This window comes from Alosa sapidissima, chromosome 19, assembly GCF_018492685.1.
Source record: "Alosa sapidissima isolate fAloSap1 chromosome 19, fAloSap1.pri, whole genome shotgun sequence".
Taxonomy (NCBI): Eukaryota; Metazoa; Chordata; class Actinopteri; order Clupeiformes; family Clupeidae; genus Alosa; species Alosa sapidissima.
Window position 1 is genome coordinate 5638738 of NC_055975.1, and position 21341 is coordinate 5660078.

At 43.4% G+C, this 21341-nt stretch overlaps 1 protein-coding gene across 1 annotated transcript in view; it reads left to right on the top strand.

Annotated features, from left to right (window-relative positions):
* The window catches only part of pdss2 (prenyl (decaprenyl) diphosphate synthase, subunit 2), a 25625-nt gene extending 12462 nt beyond the window's left edge, over positions 1-13163 (top strand). Inside the window, exons 3-8 of the mRNA XM_042071560.1 lie at positions 1446-1644; positions 7846-7920; positions 9058-9228; positions 9544-9675; positions 9954-9989; positions 12624-13163. Coding sequence (XP_041927494.1) covers positions 1446-1644; positions 7846-7920; positions 9058-9228; positions 9544-9675; positions 9954-9989; positions 12624-12779 — 769 coding nt within the window. The 3' untranslated portion in view covers positions 12780-13163. The remainder of the gene's footprint in view (positions 1-1445; positions 1645-7845; positions 7921-9057; positions 9229-9543; positions 9676-9953; positions 9990-12623) is intronic.
* The last annotated feature ends 8178 nt before the right edge of the window (positions 13164-21341 follow it).

Below are 21341 nucleotides of genomic sequence, written 5' to 3' on the forward strand. Positions count from 1 at the left end.
AATTGGTACACAGTGTTTTGTCCATGATGTTTTGCTGGAGGTACGTCTACCTTTTGTTTGGCCGGTAGCACCTTTGGGAGCCCATCCCTCTCCTTTCCTCTCCTCTCCTCTCCTCTCCTCTCCTGTCCTGTCTCTTCCTCAGTGCTGGCACAATGGGTGGTGATTGAACAGAAGATTAAGACGGAAATACAGAAAGGGGGATATTAGTGCATTTTAGCAACGACTTGACGCAACTGCAGCACCATGCAATTACTTGCAGCCAGACCTTTAAGTGTGTGTGTGTGTGTGTGTGGTGGTTACCCCTCCCATCTTTCTCCCCTTCACTCACTCTTACTCTCACACTCACTCACACACACACACTCTCTCACACACTATATAGACTCTTGTCTTGTCAGCAGACGGCCAGTTGGAAGGGAATTATCTCATCAGGACACTTTCTCACCCGGTGAAAGACGCCTAAGTGGTCATCAGCTCCGGGGACCCTCCCACCACACAATCTCCCTGCATTGCCACGGCTACCTCACATGCGACGCGGAACAACCTGATTATTCCCCTCGGAATGGCTGAATCAACATTTGATTATAGCCCCCTGTTCCCCCCCCCAACCTTCCCATAACCTTTGTGTGAAATGGGCCATTCAATGACCAATTTCATGTCTTGTCTCTAATAATCAAGAGTTGCGGTCATATAGAAACTCTTCAAAAATGTTTTTTTTTCTACCCAGCCTGTCTTTTGTCTCTCCTTTTGAATTTGATATTTTTTCAACTGCAAGCAAGGATTTGTACAGTGGGTGATGTGTTGTGTAGGTAAAGTGCTTATGTTCTAGGCAGTGTTTGATGAAGATGACTGATGGCATAGGAGGTGTATTTTCTAGTCAGTTATTATCACAACAAACCCGTTTACCTACAGCGATGACCAATTTTCTTAAGATTTTTTGGTCTGCAAGGGAAAGCCAGCCTCGTTAACACTATACTTATTCTCTATTGAGAATTGATCTTGAGATCCTTGGGTCACCTTAGATGGGGTGTAACCAGTAGTGAAATTAAACATAAGTTGGTACATTAAACCCTTACCGAGTACAACACATCTTTCTTGTAAAAGAAGGTTTTACTTGCAGTTGTTTACTCCGTTTCATTGAAAATACAAAAATACGTAAAACGGAGGCCATCAGCGCAGCCATTGGCAGTGCCAACTATCTGTCATTGTACAAAGCCCTCTCCGTACCGGATAAGTGGTTGTGGTTGTGCACTAACAAGTTCCTCTAGGTTCATCTAGGCTGGAGGAAAGCACTTTATGTGTAGAAATTATGACATTTTAAAATAATTAAAAAAAAATGTAATTCTTTTGATAAATTAATATAGATTTTAATAATCTTTAGAGAAACATGATACATTCTCCATTGATGTTTATTTTAGTCTAATTTCACTTTCAATCTTGCTCCACAGTCAGAGGAACCTTGCTGAGATAACAGAGCTCATTCATACGGCCTTCTTGGTGCACCGTGGAATCGTCAACCTCAAGGACTGGACCAATGCTGACGGACCTCTTAAAGACATGCAGTTCGGAAACAAGATGGCAGTCTTAAGTGGGGACTTCCTTTTGGCTAATGCTTGCACTGGCCTGGCTCAGCTGAACAACACCAAGGTAAAAAATATTAACCAACCTGGGGCCTACATGTATATTCCTCAAGTGATCACATTGAGGATGTCTGCCTGGTTGCTGCCTCATACTCAAGTCATGGCCTTAGTCATTTTTATTCACACTTAAGTTGAATACATTTGGCTCCAATCAGTTTTTGTTTAAAGTTTAAATACAAAAGTGAAAACAATTGTGTGTGACCCAATTACCACAGTGCCTGAATCTATATCCTGGATTATAGGATTAAGATTACTTGGATTTGACATTAAATACTGGTATTTGATAGTTGATTGAAGATGAACTCGCTGCTCTCCAACCAGAACTACCAATGGGTTGTGCATGAAAACTGACCCTAGCTGAGTGGCCAGAGGAGGCCCAAACATGGCTGTTGTTGTTGAAACTATGGTGATCGCGGCAGAGCCGGGAGATGGGAAGGCCGAGGGAGCAGTCAGCTGACTTTCTCAGGTTTCTGCCATCTGCTGGAGCATTCTCTGTGGCCCCTTTGAAGCCCATCTCCTCCTGGTCATGGCAGCAAGCAGAACGGCCCATTGATCTGCGTCAGGCGACTGTTTTCTAAATACATCTGTGTACCATGTACACAGTGGGACTGACATGTTGGAGGTTTTTAGGTGAAGTAGACTATCAGTTCAAAGGAAATACGATCTGGCTTTTAAGGGACTGTGTTCACTGAGTGCAGCACAGACTTGGTGGGAAATATGTTGATCCAAGTTTGTTTTTTAAGACGTTGGTGAATGGAGATGGACAGGAAGAAAAACCCTATTTCATTTCACTGATTGGGCAAATGCAAGTTTGTGTTGTTTCGGTACAGATGTAAAGAAAATTCAGAGAGGCTTAAAGAAAGCAAACTCCTTCATTCTCTCTTGTCCTCATGAAAGCTGACTGAGTGTATGGCTGTGTCTGTGGTGTAGGCTCAGGGCATTTGGTCATGACTTTTGTATTGACTTACCAGTAGTGGAATGTTTTGGCTGGAATGACTTCATGTTATCAGTAATAAGTATTGACCATCCCAAGTAGTTTGCAAGTGGTGACTGGACAAGTGTGTGTGTGTGTGTGTGTGTGTGTGTGTGTGTGTGTGTGTGTGTGTGTGTTGGGAGGTCAACTTGAGCTAGCTTCTGTTGTGTGAGTTATTAGCAAGAGTATCAACAGTCCTTACAGAGGACTTAAACACCACTTAATGCAAGCTACCCCCGTGTCGGTTTCAGCCTGACCTGAGCCAATTGATTTAATCAGCAAATCAATTTCTTCATCTTAAGGATAGTGGAAGGTCCTTGGCTTGCACATGCAAACAAACATTTCTCCCTCACTGTCTGTGTCACAACCACAAATGCTAGCAGACATTCTACTGAGCATAATATGTTGTGGGGTGAATTTTTATTTGTTAAATGTGCACTGTAAAGTAGTCATTTGTTCTCAGTGATGAGGATCAGAGGATTATATCACAGGTGATGGCCCCCTCTTGAATTTCCCCTTGGGTATCAATAAAGTATCTATCTATCTATCTATCTATCTACTTGAACGGTCGTAATACACACATGTACCCACACACACATGCCCATTGACACAGGGCAGTGTGTGCTCGTATGCATGTCGCCTGGTGTCTGAACGTTGACAGATCCTGTCATCAAGCGCACCCTGCAGAATGTGCCGCCCCCGAGCAAATGGAAACTGAACACATCTCGCTCCCCACTCTAAGTTGGCCTATGTCCTGACCACCCCCACGACCCCCCATCCAAAACGTCCACCTTACTCACAACCACCTCCAAACCCTTCCCCACCCTGCTCCGTTCACACGGTGACGAGGGTCACACCGGGGTCATTTTAAGGTCAGACGCGCATGTCGTCTTCCAAGGGGAATCCTGGATATCCCCACACTCAGTTTGCCGAAGACTAAACACAACCCTCTCTCACTGATAGCGGCCCATATTAGTTACGCTTTAGCTCTCCTTTTCTCTTTCTCTCTCTCTCTCCCTCTGAGAGATGTAGATGATGAAGATTAAGGCGGGGGGGGGTGCTTTGGATAAAAGTTCTCAAGGTTTTGAGAAGGGGCAGCTGTGGGAGAGGTGGTGGAGCGGTGCGGTGCGGCTCGGCTCGTGGCCCTCGGAGGGGAGCAGTCGCGCTGGTGTTGAGAGGAGCTGAACTACTGAACTCGCCTCCTGTTGTAAAGTTTGCTGGACTTGGATCAAATGTCACTCAGCTATTTAGTGTGGCCAATACAACAGGGACTGTGTTAAGAGGTGTGTATGTGTTTCTCTCACAGTGTCCCTGTCCCTGTCCCTGTCCCTGTCCCTGTGTCTGTGTCTGTGTCTGTGCCTGTGCCTGTGCCTGTGCCTGTGCCTGTGCCTGTGCCTGTGTCTGTGCCTGTGTCTGTCTGTGTGAGAGAGAGGGAGAGAGGGAGACATGGGAGGCATTCATTAGCATTCAGGAGCTCCCCCTGGTGGTGTAATGGCATATTCTCCAGTGAGGATTTTAAGACCATGTACATGTCATCTCTTCGGTTCCTCTAGTTAAGTGTTCCACCCAGCCAGAAATTTGTTGGCCTGAGTTACCTGAGTGGGAGGGTAGAGTCACTGCTGTTAGCATTACGTTCTCTAATGCCATGTGAGCAGAACCTTTTTCCTCAGTGGTTCTTTGAGCACTGTTGGGATTTATCATGACCATTCCATCAGTTGCGTATGCACACACACAGATGTAACTTCTACACCCTCATGAGAGATTATACTCCCTATGCTCAAACACCCACTCCAAAAGAGTGTGTGTGTGTGTGTGTGTGTGTGAGCGCGTGCATGTGTGGAGATTGGCTCTGCTAACTTGGGTGTAAACTTTAATTGAAACCTTGCATTGCGTCACGCCGGCCAACGCGCAACCCGAGCCAGCACGCATTGAGGAGTGATGAAAAGGCACACGTTCCACTGGGATCCAGCTTTCGCTGCTTTTAAACCGGCAGAAAGACGAACCAGCCTCGCGGTGGACTCGAGCGTGCCGCACGAAGATGCTTGAAAGCAGAGATCACCACCCATTCCCCCGGGAGGTCAACGCCGTCGCCGTGGCTTGAGGTCTTAACTGTGTGGCATCTGGAGGGAGAGCCCCCGCTCCCCAACATCCAATGTCATAACATTTTCTTCAGCACTCGCAGAAGAACATATGACAGCACAGTGGCATCCTCTGATGTAACGTAACCACCACTGCTGCTAGGCTAAACCTTGTCTAGCCTTGTGTCTCTCCGAGAGGAAGCTCCAGAGGACATACAGATGTGCCCAGCATCTGTCTGCGCTAAGGACTCGGTGCCCTGAAGCAGAGCTCAGTGGACCAGGTCTGGAGAGAAATGGGGACTGGGTTTGGGATGGGGGGGGGGGGGCTGGCTGGCTGGCTAACGTGGGTCTCTCTCCAAAAAAACAGCAGGGTGTTTTTCTGTGCGAGTGATTGATCTGTATTATGCGCTCTGGCCTTGAGAGCGATCCTGGCTGAGCTCTAGTATAAACGGTAAGGCGACACTCGGGCCTCGGTTCGTCTTTCTCCCCCTCACAGACCTGTCGGCGAAACCCAAGCCGGCTGGATTTGGGAACGTGGGATGAGGGAGGGAGAGAGGGAGGGGTAGTCAGTGGTGGAAGGGAACAGGGAGGGGGAGGGTTTATCTGATACTTTCCAAAAAAAAGCCCCCCTCTCTAATCTAGCCCTTATTTTTTTCATTTTCAGCCCAGCAAAGACAGCACATCTGGTAACACTGTAGGCGCATTGTCCTTTTTGGTTCTTTGGCGAGGGAGTCGGGTTGCCTCAATATTTCCTCAAGGATCCGGTTTCGCAGAGGACGCACACACACACACACACACACACAGAAGTACACTGAGGGAGACTTTGGGGAGAGACAAGAGTGGTGTTACCAAATAACTCAAAATAAATGTCTGGATTTCACAAAGACGTGTGTGATGCACTTCTCCTTTCCTGTCATTTTCTGAAGAATGACTGTGGTTGTGCTATCCTGACAGGCTAACAGAGTTTTGGAACAGGGAAAAGTCTAATTGGCTGCTCCTCTCTTCAGTACAGAGAGGAGGGGTGTGTGTGCGCCGGGGCCAGTAGAGGTAGTGGAGGGTGTGTGAAACGTTAGACTTGCGGCAGTTATACGAAAGGCGACACGTCTGACAATTTAACCCCCCCGCCACTCCAGCCCATTCCTCCTCTCTTGGATTCATATTTCCTAATTATAGCGGAGAAATCAGAGGCGCACTGATTACATCTGGACAATGGGCTCACACAGGCCCCCTTCAGGAAAGTGTAGGGAATTGTACAAAGTTGGCTCAAGATTTAGTGAGTGAGTGAGCAGGTTGGAAGAGCTGTTATGTTTGTCTTCCTCTCTGCACTAATAAATTCCCTCCTCTCGGATGCAGGTCAAGCGATCAGTATGTGTCGAGAGTTGAATAATATATCTGGATTTGTACTGGGTCATGTATTTCTTAGCCGGTAGTTTGTTTCTGGTTAGTGTTGGAATTATATGCCTCTCTATTTCTTTCTGTCTTTCTGCCTTCTGTCTCTCTTTCTTTCTGTCTTTCTCTCTTGGTCTCTCTCTCACTCGTTCTCTCTCTCCTCTCCATTGTCATCTTGGTTCCATTCACCATCCAATCCAGTGTAAGGGCCTTTTAAACCTGCCTACTCCTCTGTCTCCTCACCTGAAATGTGTTGCCTCTTTTGTTGTTTTTTGTTTCTTTTTTTTTCGGCAGGTGCTTTGTGCCACGTGCCCTCGTGATGGCTTCCCTGGGGGAAAGCGGACATCAAAAGTCTTTTTATTTTCCTTAGTCAAGCTGTTTGCCCGCCGAATGCTGGGTGCCTCTTTGAACAAACAGAAGCCCAAACCTTGCAAGCCTCTCAATTCAGACAGCCTCTCTCTCTGCCGCACCCCATGCTGCTAGTGCAGGTGGTTTCACTCAGAGCTGATGCTCTCTGTCGGTGTGTGTGTGAGTGTGAGTGTTTGTGTGTGAGTGTGTGTGTGTATCAGAGACACATTCCCCTGTTAATGTGTTCTCAGGATCATTTTCAAAAAGAGGCCAGGGCAAGAGGTGGTGTGAGGGGTTGAAAATGTTATAAACACTTGTTTTTTGCAGTGTATATTTTGGTAGAGTAGAACTATGTATGTCTGTTGCTATTTGTGTGTGTCTATGTTTGTGTGTGTGTGTGTACAAGCTTGTGGATGCTACTGCACCAGAAAGTGTGTGTGTTGGGTACCAGATGTCTGGAGCCTTATTAACCCCTCAACCCTCTGGACATTTCTCTGTTTTTACTCACCATCTGCTTTTTAACTGCTGGATGGACACCCAATCCACCCCACTAATACAGTTTTGGCTGGGTGGGGTAGGGGTTGGATGGGTGTGTGTGTGTGTGTGGGGGGGGGGGGGGGGGGTGGCGCTATAAATATGACTCGTATTAACAAAGCCCCGTCGAATGTGTCCAACCCAAACATCAGGCCGGCCGCGCAGCCCGATAACGAGACGGTGGTGCGAGGATGATGACAACCTGGTTAACAGACTCACCCAGGCAGCCGTCGCCTCCTACCCTGCCCTCTGCAGCTCTAAGTTCTAAGATTGCATGAGGTGTTCCACACATAACATAAACATGCCAGCTGTATGCAGTGAAAACAGGCACAGGATCTTGTGGAATTGACATGATAAATCTGAAATTCATTTTAAGTACTAAAATGCATTTGAATAATAATAATACCTTGGTTGACTTGTTTGAATGTGTAGAGAAATATCTTTTGAATGTACACTACCGTTCAAAAGTATGGAGTCAGCTAGAAATGTCCTTGTTTTCATCATTAATGTTGTAAATGAAAAAGAAATGGCTGATCTTTAATGCAATATCTACATAAGTATACAGATGCCCATCCATCAGCAACCAGTCATCCAATTTTTCAAAAGGCACTTTCAAAAGTTTACTAATCTGATGTCATTTTAGAAGGTTGACTAAGAAAACATTGGAGAACCCTTTTGCAATTATGTAAGCACTCAAACTTTTGAACGGCAGTGTATGCTTGACATGGATCATATTTCCATAGAGTACATTTTGAACGGCTCTGCTCCAGTTATTAGGACTTTTTCTTGGTTAACGGTGGTGCAAGCATAAAGCCAGGTTTCTAAATTTCCTGACCATTGTATTGAGAGCATGTCCATTTAAACCACGTTGTGTTTTGGTCCACAGGTTGTGGAGCTGATCTCCAGTGCCATTGGTGACCTGGTTCAGGGCATCTACTACGAGGGCTCCAACTCTGCTGAGGTAAGACCACCATGCAGCTCCCACGGTCAGCCACAAGAGGACCCTCAACCACATGGGGCCTAATCAAGTCAGTCACGAGGCCTCTGCGGAACATTAAGCCATTGACCAATCCGAGACAGATTCAATTGGCCACAGTTGAGGTTAGCTGGTGTTGCATGACGGTAAACATGTTGTTCCTTTCGTATCGGGTTCCATATTCTGCTCGAGTCGCTGGACGCATGTTCAGAAATAAGGGATAGTGAAAAGGGATGTTTGAAAGATGTATGGGCAACACTTCATAGGCTGAATAAACTAATTCCACATGATCAATGGAGAAGTGTCACATGACACCATTATCCACTGTAAACATTCTACTAGTGGGTTGTACATAAGTTTTGCTCGGCTGTGCAGATGTAGTGGCTTGGATTGCATACAGGCATAGCAGGCACACTGCAGTTCATATGAAACGTGACATTTTATTGGCCGGTTCATAATCCTTAATTGGACTTGCATGATCAGATGTACAATGGGGCCAGAGGAACTTTTTTTCATAATAAGCCCAATTTGGGAGTCTGAAGCAGGTTTGCGTCACCAGATGTTCAGGGAGAGGCCATTCACAGACCAGAATGGAGAACAGAATGGCCCGGTTAAATAATGAATGAAAGGGAGAAAGTTGGTGCATGATGCAAACAGCCTGAATGTCTGGACTGGGCCGCGTTTCCTCGGGGATGCGAGGGGTGAGTATTTCTAACGGGGGGCAGAGGCGGTTCGGATTTCACCTTGCCCCTTTTAGAGGAGAGGATTCCGAGCAGACACCGCATCGTTTTCTCCTTCCAAGTATGCTCCGATTTCATCCAGCCCCCCTTCACCCGTTACTTTTTTTACCTATTTTGTTTTTCTCACTGCGTGTTTTTGAAGGTAACAGGTATGAATGGATAGGAAATCTGGACGCTTTTTTGTCTTCGTTTCAGAGTATTGGCTGGATGTTATTGAACATTTTTTTCCCTTGACTTTGTGGTGGAGAGTTACTTATCAGTTTCAGACATCTTCAGACAATGATTTTGTACTGGTGGAATGTCTTTTCCCCTTGAATAAATCCACTCTGAATTTGTATCTCAGTGTGTACTGCAGTTATTCACAGTTATCCCCCATTCACAGGACTCCAGTGTTGCTGATGTCTCCATGGCCACGTGGGAAGACCAGACGTTCCTATCCCACGGTGCTTTGCTGGCGAAGAGTTGCCAGGCAGCCATGGAGTTGGCTAAGCACGACGTGGATGCCCAGATGCTGGCCTACCAGTACGGCAAGCACCTGTCACTCGGCCACAAGGTACACCAGCCAGCTCCCAGAAAGAAAAAAACCTCACACACAGGAACCCCCCCCCCCCACCACCACCTCACATTGCTGAAATCATTTAAATAATTCATAAGTTATTAATTTCCTTGAGCGAGTGCAAGTTCTAGAGGAGCAGAGATTTGTAGGCGTAAGAGCATACCTTGCATACACCGATTCCAGGCCCTCCAAGGAGCTTGCATCTGTTGCATCCATCTGTTCCTTGAGGCTCTCTCCAGCATCCTAATCCTGGTGTGGAGTCTTGGGCAGCATGCTAACTTTGTCTAACTTTGTTTCCCGTTTCTTTGCCAGCTGAACTCTGACCTGCAACCGTTTGTGAAGAGTGGTGCAGTGGAGCCCCTTCCCTTCAGCCTGGACCTCGCTCCGGTGGTCTTCCACCGGCAGATCGTGGGGCAGGAGAAATGGCTCCAGCAGCTGCAACAGGTAGCTTTTGCTCCCCACAGACACACTGCTGCATCAGTGGCTTGGGGATTTGACAGGCACTCCCAGTAGGGCACAGTGTAATGCATCTGACACATGTGTAGGATGTTTGATGTTTGAAGATGACATAAATGGTTTTCTTTAGGTGCTGGTTCATTATTTGATGTTGCCATTCAATGACCTTGTATTAAAAAAGGCTCTTTTAATACTTTTTAAGTTCATTGTCATTTGAATTCATTTTTTCAATACAGAATTTAATGTTCACCCTTTTCCTTCCTCAGGCAAGAAGCTTTGGAAGACCTATAGATTTTTCTAAGGTGAGAGAAAATATATCATATTCCCTTCATTTTAGCTTACCAAACATTTATTTGAACTGCATCCTCAATAAAATGGCCATTCACCAGGGGCGGAGCCAGACATTTGAAACATTGGGGGCTTAGCCCAGTGCCACACACAGGAAGGCTAGGGGGGTCCGGGGGCATGCACCCCCGGCAGAAAATTTAGAAAAATAACCCCTTTAAATAATGACTTGTGAATTCTGTGTAAACTAATGGACACATGGAGACTTTAAAAATGTGAGACTCAAGGTATATCTGACTGGCACTTTGGGTCTTTCAAGAGGGGTCTATAGGCATAGCCTATCTGATCAGCAGGCACTTATATGAGTAATGGTTTGTATATTATTGGCTAGTATACTATGCTAAGATAACCCTGATGGGATGCTACCTTGTCTCAAAACATTTTTACTTGTCTCAAAACATTTTTAACTCTGGAAAAACTAGCCTTATGGTCAGGTTTAGCACAGCCCCACACATTGTGAACCCACTTGTTAAAATGTTCAATGGAACACATGAAGCTAAGTTTAATTCAGGGCTTAAAGCTAATTTTTCTTCCCTTCAGTGCTTCACATAGGGGGACTAACCCTTATATTCAGTTGGGGGGGGGGGGGGGGTGAAAGTAGCCAAACCTAGGCCTACGCTCTGTGTCTGAGCTGTCTGTGCACGTCCGCAATTGATTACATTCCTCAAATGGAGAACACATCAATCTCATGGTATTGTTTGCCCTAAAATGCATGAAACATGCAAATTCAAAATCCCGCCGGTAGCCACGTTACATCTCCGTTTCATATTTCCCTAGGCTACTAGCCTACAAAAAATTAATTGAATGAACTCAACTGACAACAGGTAAATCTACTGATTCAGTCATTGAGACTCTATGAATACAGTACAACAAACTTTTGTATTCCGGGGTACAGTAGCCTAATTGCCTAATGTCTTGACAATAGTTTTTTCTTACCGCTTGCTGTTTAAACTGACTGCGCCGCTCTGAACTTTCCTGCCAGGTTTATGACGTAAACTGCTACATCTCGGCTGTGGCATTGTCTAAACTCATCGTGTGGGAAATCAGATTATCTGTCAATATTGGGCTTTGAAAATAAGGGATCTCCTATTTGCTCAGTAGCCTACATTTTGTAACATTTATAGAGAAACCAAGGGGAAGTTAAATTAGAAATTAGAATGGTTGGAAATTGAAAACATACAAAAAAAAAGATTCGGGGCTTTTGAAAAAAGATTCGGGGCTTGAGCCCCCGAAGCCACCCCCTAGCTCCGCCAATGCCATTCACTGTGTTTTTTTGGAAAGGACACGTCCATTTCTCCACAAGCATTTCTTCTATACCTGATAATAGGCGATTGGAGTGGAAATCGCTAGTAGAAATCTAGTCAGTTTGGGGAAAAAATAACTTTCTTTTAACACCAAACTCTTAAGAAAATATCTAAATGTAAGAGTTAATCCGAGACAGAAAACCTATCCAGCAGACACTCAGTGGACCCAGTGCCCCTTTCCAACTTCCATGTCTCTCCCACCTCTGGGGCGCGCGTGAGGAATGGGTCAGGGTACGGTTGCAGCCCGGGTGTGAGGGGCCAGGAGGGTGTCTGTTGGCTGTAACCGATAGCAAGTTTCGAAATTTGGTTTCCAAAGTCAGATGGAGAAGAAAGAAGGGGAGACAGATGAAGGGGGGTGGGGGGGACAGGAAGAGTGAGAGAACAGGGGGATCTCAGGTCGCGTCTGAAACCAGATCGAGGGGGATAAGGTACCAGGGCCTATTTACGGAGGAGACAGAGCGACTCGGGGACAGTGGCATCGGTGGAGAATCTCCTTCACCAGGGGGCAGGAGCACAGAGGCGCAGAGGAAATGGCGGTAACTCTGTGTGACAGCCGTCAGCATGAGCGCTGCGCTAAACTGTCAAATACATGAGAGATCAACTAATAGGTCCCAGCAAAACTGCTTGTTACACTTTCAAAATGCTACTAGAAATTACTGAGACTTGAGAATGTACCAAGAGACAGTATACTGTCTGTGGTGCCCAGCTGGACCAGTAGTAGATTAAAGAAATTCATAAATTGGAAAACATTTCATACAAACAGTGTTCGTCTAAGGGCTTGTACCAGGAAATTAGCACTGTAACTTCAGTTAGATTGAAACTCCATATACAGGATAGACAACATTCCAGGGGAGAACGTTTAGACTGCAACTCTAAAGTGTACATAGACTCACATTATGGGCGAGTCCAGTGATGCTCTCTGTCTGGTGTTTTTAAGACAAAAGCCCACAGGGGCTTTTCAGCACAAGCTGTCTTCGAAATCATTTTGGTCAAATGCCTAGAGCAAGTGATGTCCTAACAGGGCAGAAGGCGAACCACAAGAGCAAGAAGAGACAAATGTTTGAGTGTGTCCACGAGTGTGAGCATGTGTGTGTGTCTGTGAAAGTGTTTGTGTGTAACCGTTTGTGGTGAGAAAAGTTAAAGTTTTCCCAAAAGTCTTTTTTTCTCCCATTGAATACAGAGATATAAAACAACATGAAAATGAGGTAAATCATCAGTTCATGGTATCATCATTTATGGAAATGACTGTAAAAATATTAATGTGACTTCTTCCTCTCCTCTGGACAGCTGTGGCGAACAATTAAATCGGAACAAGGAGTGAGCAAAGCCATGGACCTGTGCAGTTACCACGGAAACAAAGCTTTGGATGCCATCAAGTGCTTCCCTCCATCAGAGGCGCGATCTGCTCTAGAGAACATTGCCTCTGCCGTCACCAAGGTCTGACCAACTCCGGTTCTACTGTAGCGCGATGAAGAACATTACCTCAGCTGTTACAACATCTATGCCACAACACTCATCAATGACTTTATATGAGCAAGTGTCAGCAAGTTAAACAGATGGATTTGGAACCAGGTGTGTCTTGAACAGAAGTATGGGCATATTCAGTGCAATTCCATGCGGATGGGTCTGATGTGCAGGATAGAGTAAACTATTCAGAAGGAGTGCTTTTGGCTCGACCATGCGAATTGCAAAGCCTCTTTCATGTCAACTGATTGGAGCAAATGGGTTTGCTTTCTTATGATTGTATGACCATCTGTGTATTCTACATGTCAAATTAAAAAGTTAGCATTTCCGTTATAAATTATCTATAAAATGGTTTAAACTATATAATTACTTGCTTTTGGTTTATTTATTTATTTGTCTTTGCTACAACTCAACTGTTGTTTTTAATCATCATTACAAATCACAAATCATCATGTTCTCTTGCTGTTCCACTACTAAGTGTGTGATAGCAGACAAAATCAGGGCAAAAGAAAAAAAAAAGGTCAAACTGCTTCCCTTGGTTCTGCCACAGGCACACTTGAAGCTGTGCTCGCAGAAATTATTAATGAGGCCCACTCCCGTGACCCGAGCAAATGGACAGGAAATGCGGCAGTATTGATTGGGCCGTCGTGCGGGCTGGCGCCAGGGTGGTGGCCTGTGGTTTCCCAGGCGCTCTCCACAGAGGGACAACAAGGGTGTGAAGCTGGGCTGGAGGAGCGTCACCCTAACCAGCAGCCCCCTTACAGACACACCATCCACCCCCCACCCTCATACCCCACCTGAAGGACGTGGAGCTTACTCCAGGGAGTGGAGAAGAGAGTGGCACAGGGACTTGCATGTTGTCAGTTAGCCCCGTGCTCAAAAACAAACTTTTTGCAAATAAAAAAATAAAAAAAAGGCTGCCGGCTTCCCCTGCTGCCTGACTGCTCTTGACTGGCGGCCGGATGCGACGCTGCCTCCACTCAGGTACACAGTGCAGTGCGGCAAGCCTCTAGCCATCCATGAAATATTTATCCGTGCCTTGAGCGGACACAAGGAAATTCAGAGGGAAAGTAAAAGGAACAAAAAGTAAGGGGGGGCTTAAGTGCCAGTCAAAAGCACAGCAGGGTTTCTCCAGTTTAGAGAATTGGAAATTATTTGTTTACTTCTTTCTGCCCTTTTTGCACAGCAGTGAATCTATGAAGTCACATTCAGGTACAGTAGGCTAAACAACCATTTTTCTTTGGGGTATGTGTGAGTGTAGAGAAATACATTCCACACCCAGAGAAGGGTCGGCAAATGTAAGTGGTAAATCAATTAGTCAGTGGTTATTGCTCAGACACAGTTTCCCTTGTGCATATATTACACACAGGTTGAAGTTAAACATATAAGATTCCTGATTGATCCTACATATGACTAAACTAAGCTACAATGTGTGTGTTTTCACATTGTGTATGTGAAATAGAGCCAGCAGACGGACACGCAGATCATGAAGTCCCACTGTATCATGCTGCCCTGAAACCCAACACTGTCTGGCTCTGCTCGACAAGATGATTTTTGTGGTTTGGGCGTTTGTTGAAACCCAGCTACTCCTCTGTCACTTGACTGGGTTTTATATGAAGTGCTTGCATAGGACAGCAGCTCCACCCTATCCCAGTATGGTGTCACTGCAGCTGGGCACCAGGGCAGGACCAACAGAGGTCTGTCCCAAACAACTCCTTGCGGTTTCCTGGTTCCCTCCTGCAATACTCCACTTATTGCTTTGGTGAGTACACCACAAGTCCTAATGCATGCCTTCATTTCATTTAATGATAATGTTTTTGAACGTATCAGTTGACAACTTGGATAAAGATAAAAAAAATGCATTACAAAGTAGTAGTGTTAGTGGTTGAATTATGGGGGTGGGGGATTGTGGTTTAATTGATCTAAATATTGGTTTGGTTTAGCAACATTTCTTTCCAGAGAAATATCTATGTGCTTGGCAGGCATTGAGCATAGAGAAACGCAATGTATACTGTTGTCAACATAAATGTTCTCCCAGTAGATTATAGTTTGGTGAGTAACCTGTTGATGGCAAGACTGTGCTCATCCTGATCTCTCAGCCCTGCAGGTGCTTCATGTTGCGCTGGGAGAGGAATGCGTGAGCAGCTTATTGATGTTTAACGAGCAGTGCTCGACGACCAAGATGAGATGACATCCCCCTCTCCAGAAATTCTCTCTCTATGCTTCACTACCTGACATATATGCGCAAATCTCTCTCGCTTGAGTGCATGATGGATCTGACCACCGTTGTGCCCTGCAATCGAGACAGCCCCATTAGCTGAGTAATGACTGATTCCTTTCCCATTCCCTGCCATACACATACATATCACAGGAAGCTTTTTACAACAATCTTAACACCGCACAGACATTTCTGTGGGAGGTCATGGACCATTGAGCTAGCAATGAGCAAAGACTGTTAATTGTGTCTGGATGTGGCAGTGACTAGATGTTGATAAAATTCAACCAGGTGTCTGCCATTCTTACCCCATTAGCCTTTAAAATCAGTTTCTGTGTTGGACTTAAGCTAAGCCACTGGAGAAAAAATAACCCTAAACTTTTACCCTGTTATTTATTATTATAATTTATTAATAACAATATTTAGTTTCATTTAATTTAGCCCAGGCTTGGTTTTACCTAAGCTTACCCTACTTTATAAACAAATGTAAATAAATGTGCAATATGTAGTGTTTCCTTAAAATCATGTTACATAATGGTTAAAATATGAAGAGATAGTAAAAAGGTAATATTGTCTATTATTTTTAAGTTTGTATTTTTTTAATTATTGGCGCCTCTGCTAAAGTTGACTAAAACAGGTATAAAAAATTATTTGTTGGTGATTTATTGTAATCTCACAATGAAAACAATGAGGGAAAACCCAACCTTGAAGGGAAGCAAAATAATTTTGAGAAAAAGGAAAATCTCATAAAGAGATAAATAAGACGTCGCTCACAATTATTGGCACCCCTGCTTGTAATACCTTCTTAAGCCTCCCTTTACCAATAAAAGAGCTTGTTTGGAGAATACAGAGTAAGGGATAGGGATTTAAGAACATTCGTCTTTACAAAATCTCTCCAGATCGTCCAGATTCCTAGGTCCACACTTCTCCTCTTTGACTCACCCCACTGTATTTCTATGGAGTTTAGATCAGGGAACTAAGATGGCAATAGCTGAAGCTTGATTTTGTGTTCAGTAAACCATTTTTGTTTTTATCTGGTTTTGGTTCATTGACCTGATGAATGATCCAATCATGACCCATGTTTAGTGTCTTGGCAGAGATTGACAGATTTCCTTTGAAAATGATCAGGTTTTTCTCTGGGTTCATGATACCATGCACCTTAATTAGGTTATCAAGGCCTTTGGGAATGAAAACAGCCCCACAATATCACAGTCTATCCACCATAATTCTCATTAGGCATAGGGTTCTTTTCAGTATAGACATCTATGTACGCCAAACCCACCTAAAGTGTTTCTTGCCAAAGAACGCAATTTTCATTTAATCTCACAATAGACCACAGACAAAGTCACTGTATCAGAACTCCTGCAGTTTACATTTGTAATTAAATGACTGGAAAGGCTTTTACCTGGCATGCTCTCTATAATCTATTAGCAGTGAGGTCACTTTTGAAGATTTTTTGGGGGGACTTAGTGACCCTAAGATGATACCTTTTTTCTGTAACTCTCCAAAAGTGGTTCTTATGGAATTTCTTGCCTATCTTACCATCCTCCATATTGTGCGTGGGGGCAAATGTCAACACACTTTCTTTTTATTTAAATTTAGTGTACAGTAATTTCCTGTGTATTAGCCTCATTGTGTATAAGCCACAGGACAGTGTTTTGTGCAAGTTAAAAGAAACAAAACCATATTAATACCATATTAACTGCCCCTGTGTATTAGCATCATAGCTGAAGAATTTTTTGCAAAATATAAGCTGCAACTAATATTTGGTAAATTACGGTATTTTCTTGTCTTTCTGATGTTGAAAAATGGCTCGTGAATTTAGCCTCTTATTTTCATACCTTAGTGAAAATGACAGTCATGAACTACTACTGAAAGTTGACAGACACTCTGATTAACTTAAAGAAGTTGAAATTAGATAGGAAAATGCTTCTGTTACATTATGTATATAAGATTTTCTAGGGGTGCCAAAAATAGTGGGAAATGTGTGTTTGTTAAAAATATTTATTTCTTTATGAGATTTTCCTTTTTATAAGAATACATTTGCTTCCCTTCAAGATTGGATTTTTCCTCAATGTTTTCATTGTGAGATTACAATAAATCGACAAAATGATTATTTTTTTATACCTGTTTTTAGTCAACTTTACCAAAGGTGCCAATAAATCTGGAGGGCACTGTATCTGAACCAAAGACCAAAAAACACCAGAGAGGTAGCTCACTCCTCCCTTCAGTGCTCCCTAAGAAACTCCACACACAGTGCTTTGTTATTGTTTGGGGTACAGGCTGTCCCCACTTTGTTTCCAGTTCACGGACACGGACGGGCTGTGTATTAAGATCGTTTTTTTTTACAGTGAGAATGGAGAGCTAGCAGATCACATGGAGATATTTGCTGAATGTTACAAAAGTGTTACATGTTAGAAATGACTTAGCATCACTTACCCTACCTTTAACATATTATGCCTGAAGACGCTTCACCCATAACCTTAACAATTGCATGTAGGCCTATGTATTTAGTATCTATTTTATTCTTTAAAATGTATTCTAGAGCTTGTTGGTCCGTCTTAATGGCCTTTCTACAGAGCCCCTATGAGCAAAACAATATATAAAGTTTAGTTTCATGTGCTCACATGAAGGTTTTGTGTGCACACATGAAAGTTTCAGGTGCTCACATAAAGCATGCAAAACTTTGGTGTGACCATTTGACAGCCTGCTGTAGCCTGGAGCATTCTGGAGACAGTGACAGCTAGATAAATGACTACAGTACAGGAGTTGTACTATATTTTAGTCTCTTCATTATGAGAACATTGCTGCTTTGCTTGCAAGTCGTCAACTTTATATTGTTTCCATACGACATTAAAAACGTTTTGTGAAGTCTTGTAATCTGTATTGGCACATGGGATAGGCCTACACCGATTTGGATCGGACAATTATTTTAATTTATGAACAGTTACAAACATCTGGCCAACTCCACGGATATAGGTGGATGTACACGAACGCCAATATGGCAGTTGTCTACACATATCCCACCCCTTCGCTGCAAAATGTCGACATGTGAATACATTGAGCCAATCATGTGGTGTGTTGTGAAGACATTGTGCCAATCGTGTTTTGATCTCGCCACTGGAGCAAGGTTGGTGTAATGAAGCCTTGCGCACGCGTATTTCTGCTGAAATAGATAAGTGCCCAAAAAGTGTTGCAATATGGCCGCCGAGTAGTCTGGCTTTCACCAGACCAAGCTCAATCTTAAGATTGAACATTGGTCTGGGGAGTCCGCTGTGTATTTTCTACTGCACAAGAGGCGTGATCAACGGGCATAGTTCAAATGACTGTACGCAATTGGATAGTCATTCACCAATCTGACCAACGAACCGGGTGGCGTTTGCAGAGCGACGCAAAAACTCCAGGCTCTCCCGCTATCGTCATCGTTTTTAAACCTGCCAAAAGCGTGCCAGGTGGATAAGCCAGTTTGTGATTGGCCCCCGCAAAAGTGTAACAGAAGCAGGAGAAAGAGATGTACAGGTTTCCAGCCTGAGCTGCAGGGCGGAAAAGAAACCGCTCTCAGATCAGGCTGAGTTCACCCAGCCTAGCCGCAGAGTGGAGGGACTCATAGATATTAGAAAGCAAGGGCGTAGGTTTGGTCTCAGCTTTGGTGGGGACCAGAGGTGGGACCAAGTCACTGTTTGGCAAGTCACAAGTAAGTCCCAAGTCTTAGCAGTCAAGTCCAAGTCAAGTCCCAAGTAAATACAGAGAAGGGCAAGTCGAGTCTAAGTCCAAGTCACATCAAAGCCAAGTCGAGTCCAAGTCCAAGTCCCAATCTTTTTCAAGTCCTGAACAAGTCATCAGGTACTCTTCACTTAATAATGCCATTATTAGACTATCGGTCATAATTTTAGCACTTCCATCTAATCCACAGTATTTTTTTTACAAATACAGATTAAAATATGTTCAATGTTTCTGTCTTGTAATCTTTTACGACATATGCATGTGCATACCTGTGTAATATACACATGTGCATACCTGAGTAATCTGTACAAAGCGGATAGCTACATGACACTCAGCACAGCTGCAAATATATATAATGTTTTTCCAAATTGCGGAGCCCACTGTAAGGATGAGTAATAATTTGACTGATGGTATTTCACTGCGCTAGGCCACAGATTTGCCTGCAAACAATTTATTAGGCTGTCTGCCAGTGGTGACTCATAAGGGAAGCCAAGGTCAACACTTTTATATTATTTAAAAGATAATAATGACAGTAATTGTGTTTTAAAGTATTCATTTCTTAAGAAATACTACACATTTGATGCTGTTTATCTAATTTGTAAATGGTGCACTGTCACTTTAAGCCCATTGTGCACTGTCCACACGTTCTCATAATGATCTTTTTTTACCAGCTCTGTTCAAATATAGCCTATGGCTAGTCCACAAACTCAAAAATTGTTTGTGCCACATGTATAGCACAATATTAACAATGATAAGCAGGATATTAAGTTGGCACAAACAGCTTTCATTCCTTTGGAAAGAAAGAGAAGCATGTATGACATGATGCTTGCTTGACATTTTCTGTTTGCAATTAAAAGTGAATTATGAGCCTGGTAGCCAGTAGCCACCTAGCTACAGTAGCTGAGTGGAATGCGTTTCAATCGGCATATCATGTGCTTCATGTAAATAAATTATTGAATACTTCAAGACTCACCAGTTCCATTACACAAGGCAAAGACAACTCTTCATAATATTCTTGTCCACTTTCCAAATCACAGTGAGTGCAGCTATGTCATAGTGACCTGGATCTCATAGTTTATAACAGTATAGTAGACTAGTGAGAACCGGATAAATTCACAATCTCCTCTAATCTCGTACTTGTTGCTTCCACGATTTCTTTTTATATGTTTCTTATATTTAAAAGAAGATATCAATCATCATCAACAATGACAAGCCAGCTGGAACCTACTCGTTTTCTCTCCCTCTCGTGCGTGCTTAGATGTGTTCTCAATTAAATGCAGTAGCCTAGCATAAGTTTAAGTTGGATCTTAATGGAGAGGACTCGAAAAGTATCATCTTTATGTAACATGCTGTTGGTGCTTTTTGACAAACGTTCTCTAACAAGAGTGCAAATCAGTTTGCAGTAAAGCTACTAGTGATTGGCTAAATGTTGATCCTTCCTCTGTCTCTTGATGCCCTACACACAGTGCGTAACGCGTGTGAGGGTAGTGGCAGTAGGCTACTGAACTGTGCTCTGCCGCTTGTCTCCGCTATTTTTTTTTATTTTTTTTTAGTCGCAGGAAAGCGTCTCTGGGTTGACTGGTACACGATCAGGAAATTTAGTTTTTGATTCGAGACATGTCAAGTCATCACAAGTCAAAGAGGCAAAGTCCGAGTCAAGTCTTGAGTGAATAGTATTCAAGTCCAAGTCGAGTCGCAAGTCATGCCGAATTTTATCAAGTCAAGTATGAAGTCATTAAAATCATGACTCGAGTCTGACTCGAGTCCACATGTCTGGTGGGGACACATCCCCAACTCCTGTTGTCACAATACCAACTAGTGTTTCAATACCAATACTAAGTGAAGAATCTCAATTTCGATACTTTTGCGATTTTTTTAAAACTTGATTTGGTTTGTGTGATTTGTGAGATCATTCACATCAGTGGCAATCATAGAATTTGATTGTTATGTTGTTGTGGTATAACATAATGACTGAGCTAGGCTTAAGGCTAACAACAGTAGAATGCAATAGGCACAGTGATGGCTCATGATGCAATACAAGGAACAATCATAGCCAGAATTTTGTTAAAAGCAGACCAAAGGTCAAAGTCTGGTCAATTGTGATAGAAATGCTGTAACTTTAGGCTTAGGCCTACTCATTAAAATTAACAGAGAGCCCACTACCTGTATATTGCAACCCAAAACTTAGACATGTCAAGATTTCTGAAACATGTAATATGTATTTCAAATACAAAATAGTATTTTGTAATTTTTATTTTATTGGGTTGAAGGAAATGGCTCTGTATTTTGTATCAAAATACTTTATTGGTGTGTATTTTTGTATTTTAAAAATACTGCAAAATACTATGTGAAAAACACTAAAAAAAGTAGATACTACTTGATGAATAATTGGTAATTAGGCAACAATGGTTAATGTGAGATGGCTAATGTGAGAACAGCTGTGTTCAACGACATTCACAGCTTTTCAGTGACGGCCTTTGCTGAAGCATCAGCTCTGGTCTGAAGTATAAGTATAAATACTCTTTTGATCCCGTGAGTGAAATTTGGTCTCTGCATTTATCCCAATCTGTGAATTAGTGAAACACACTCAGCACACAGTGAAC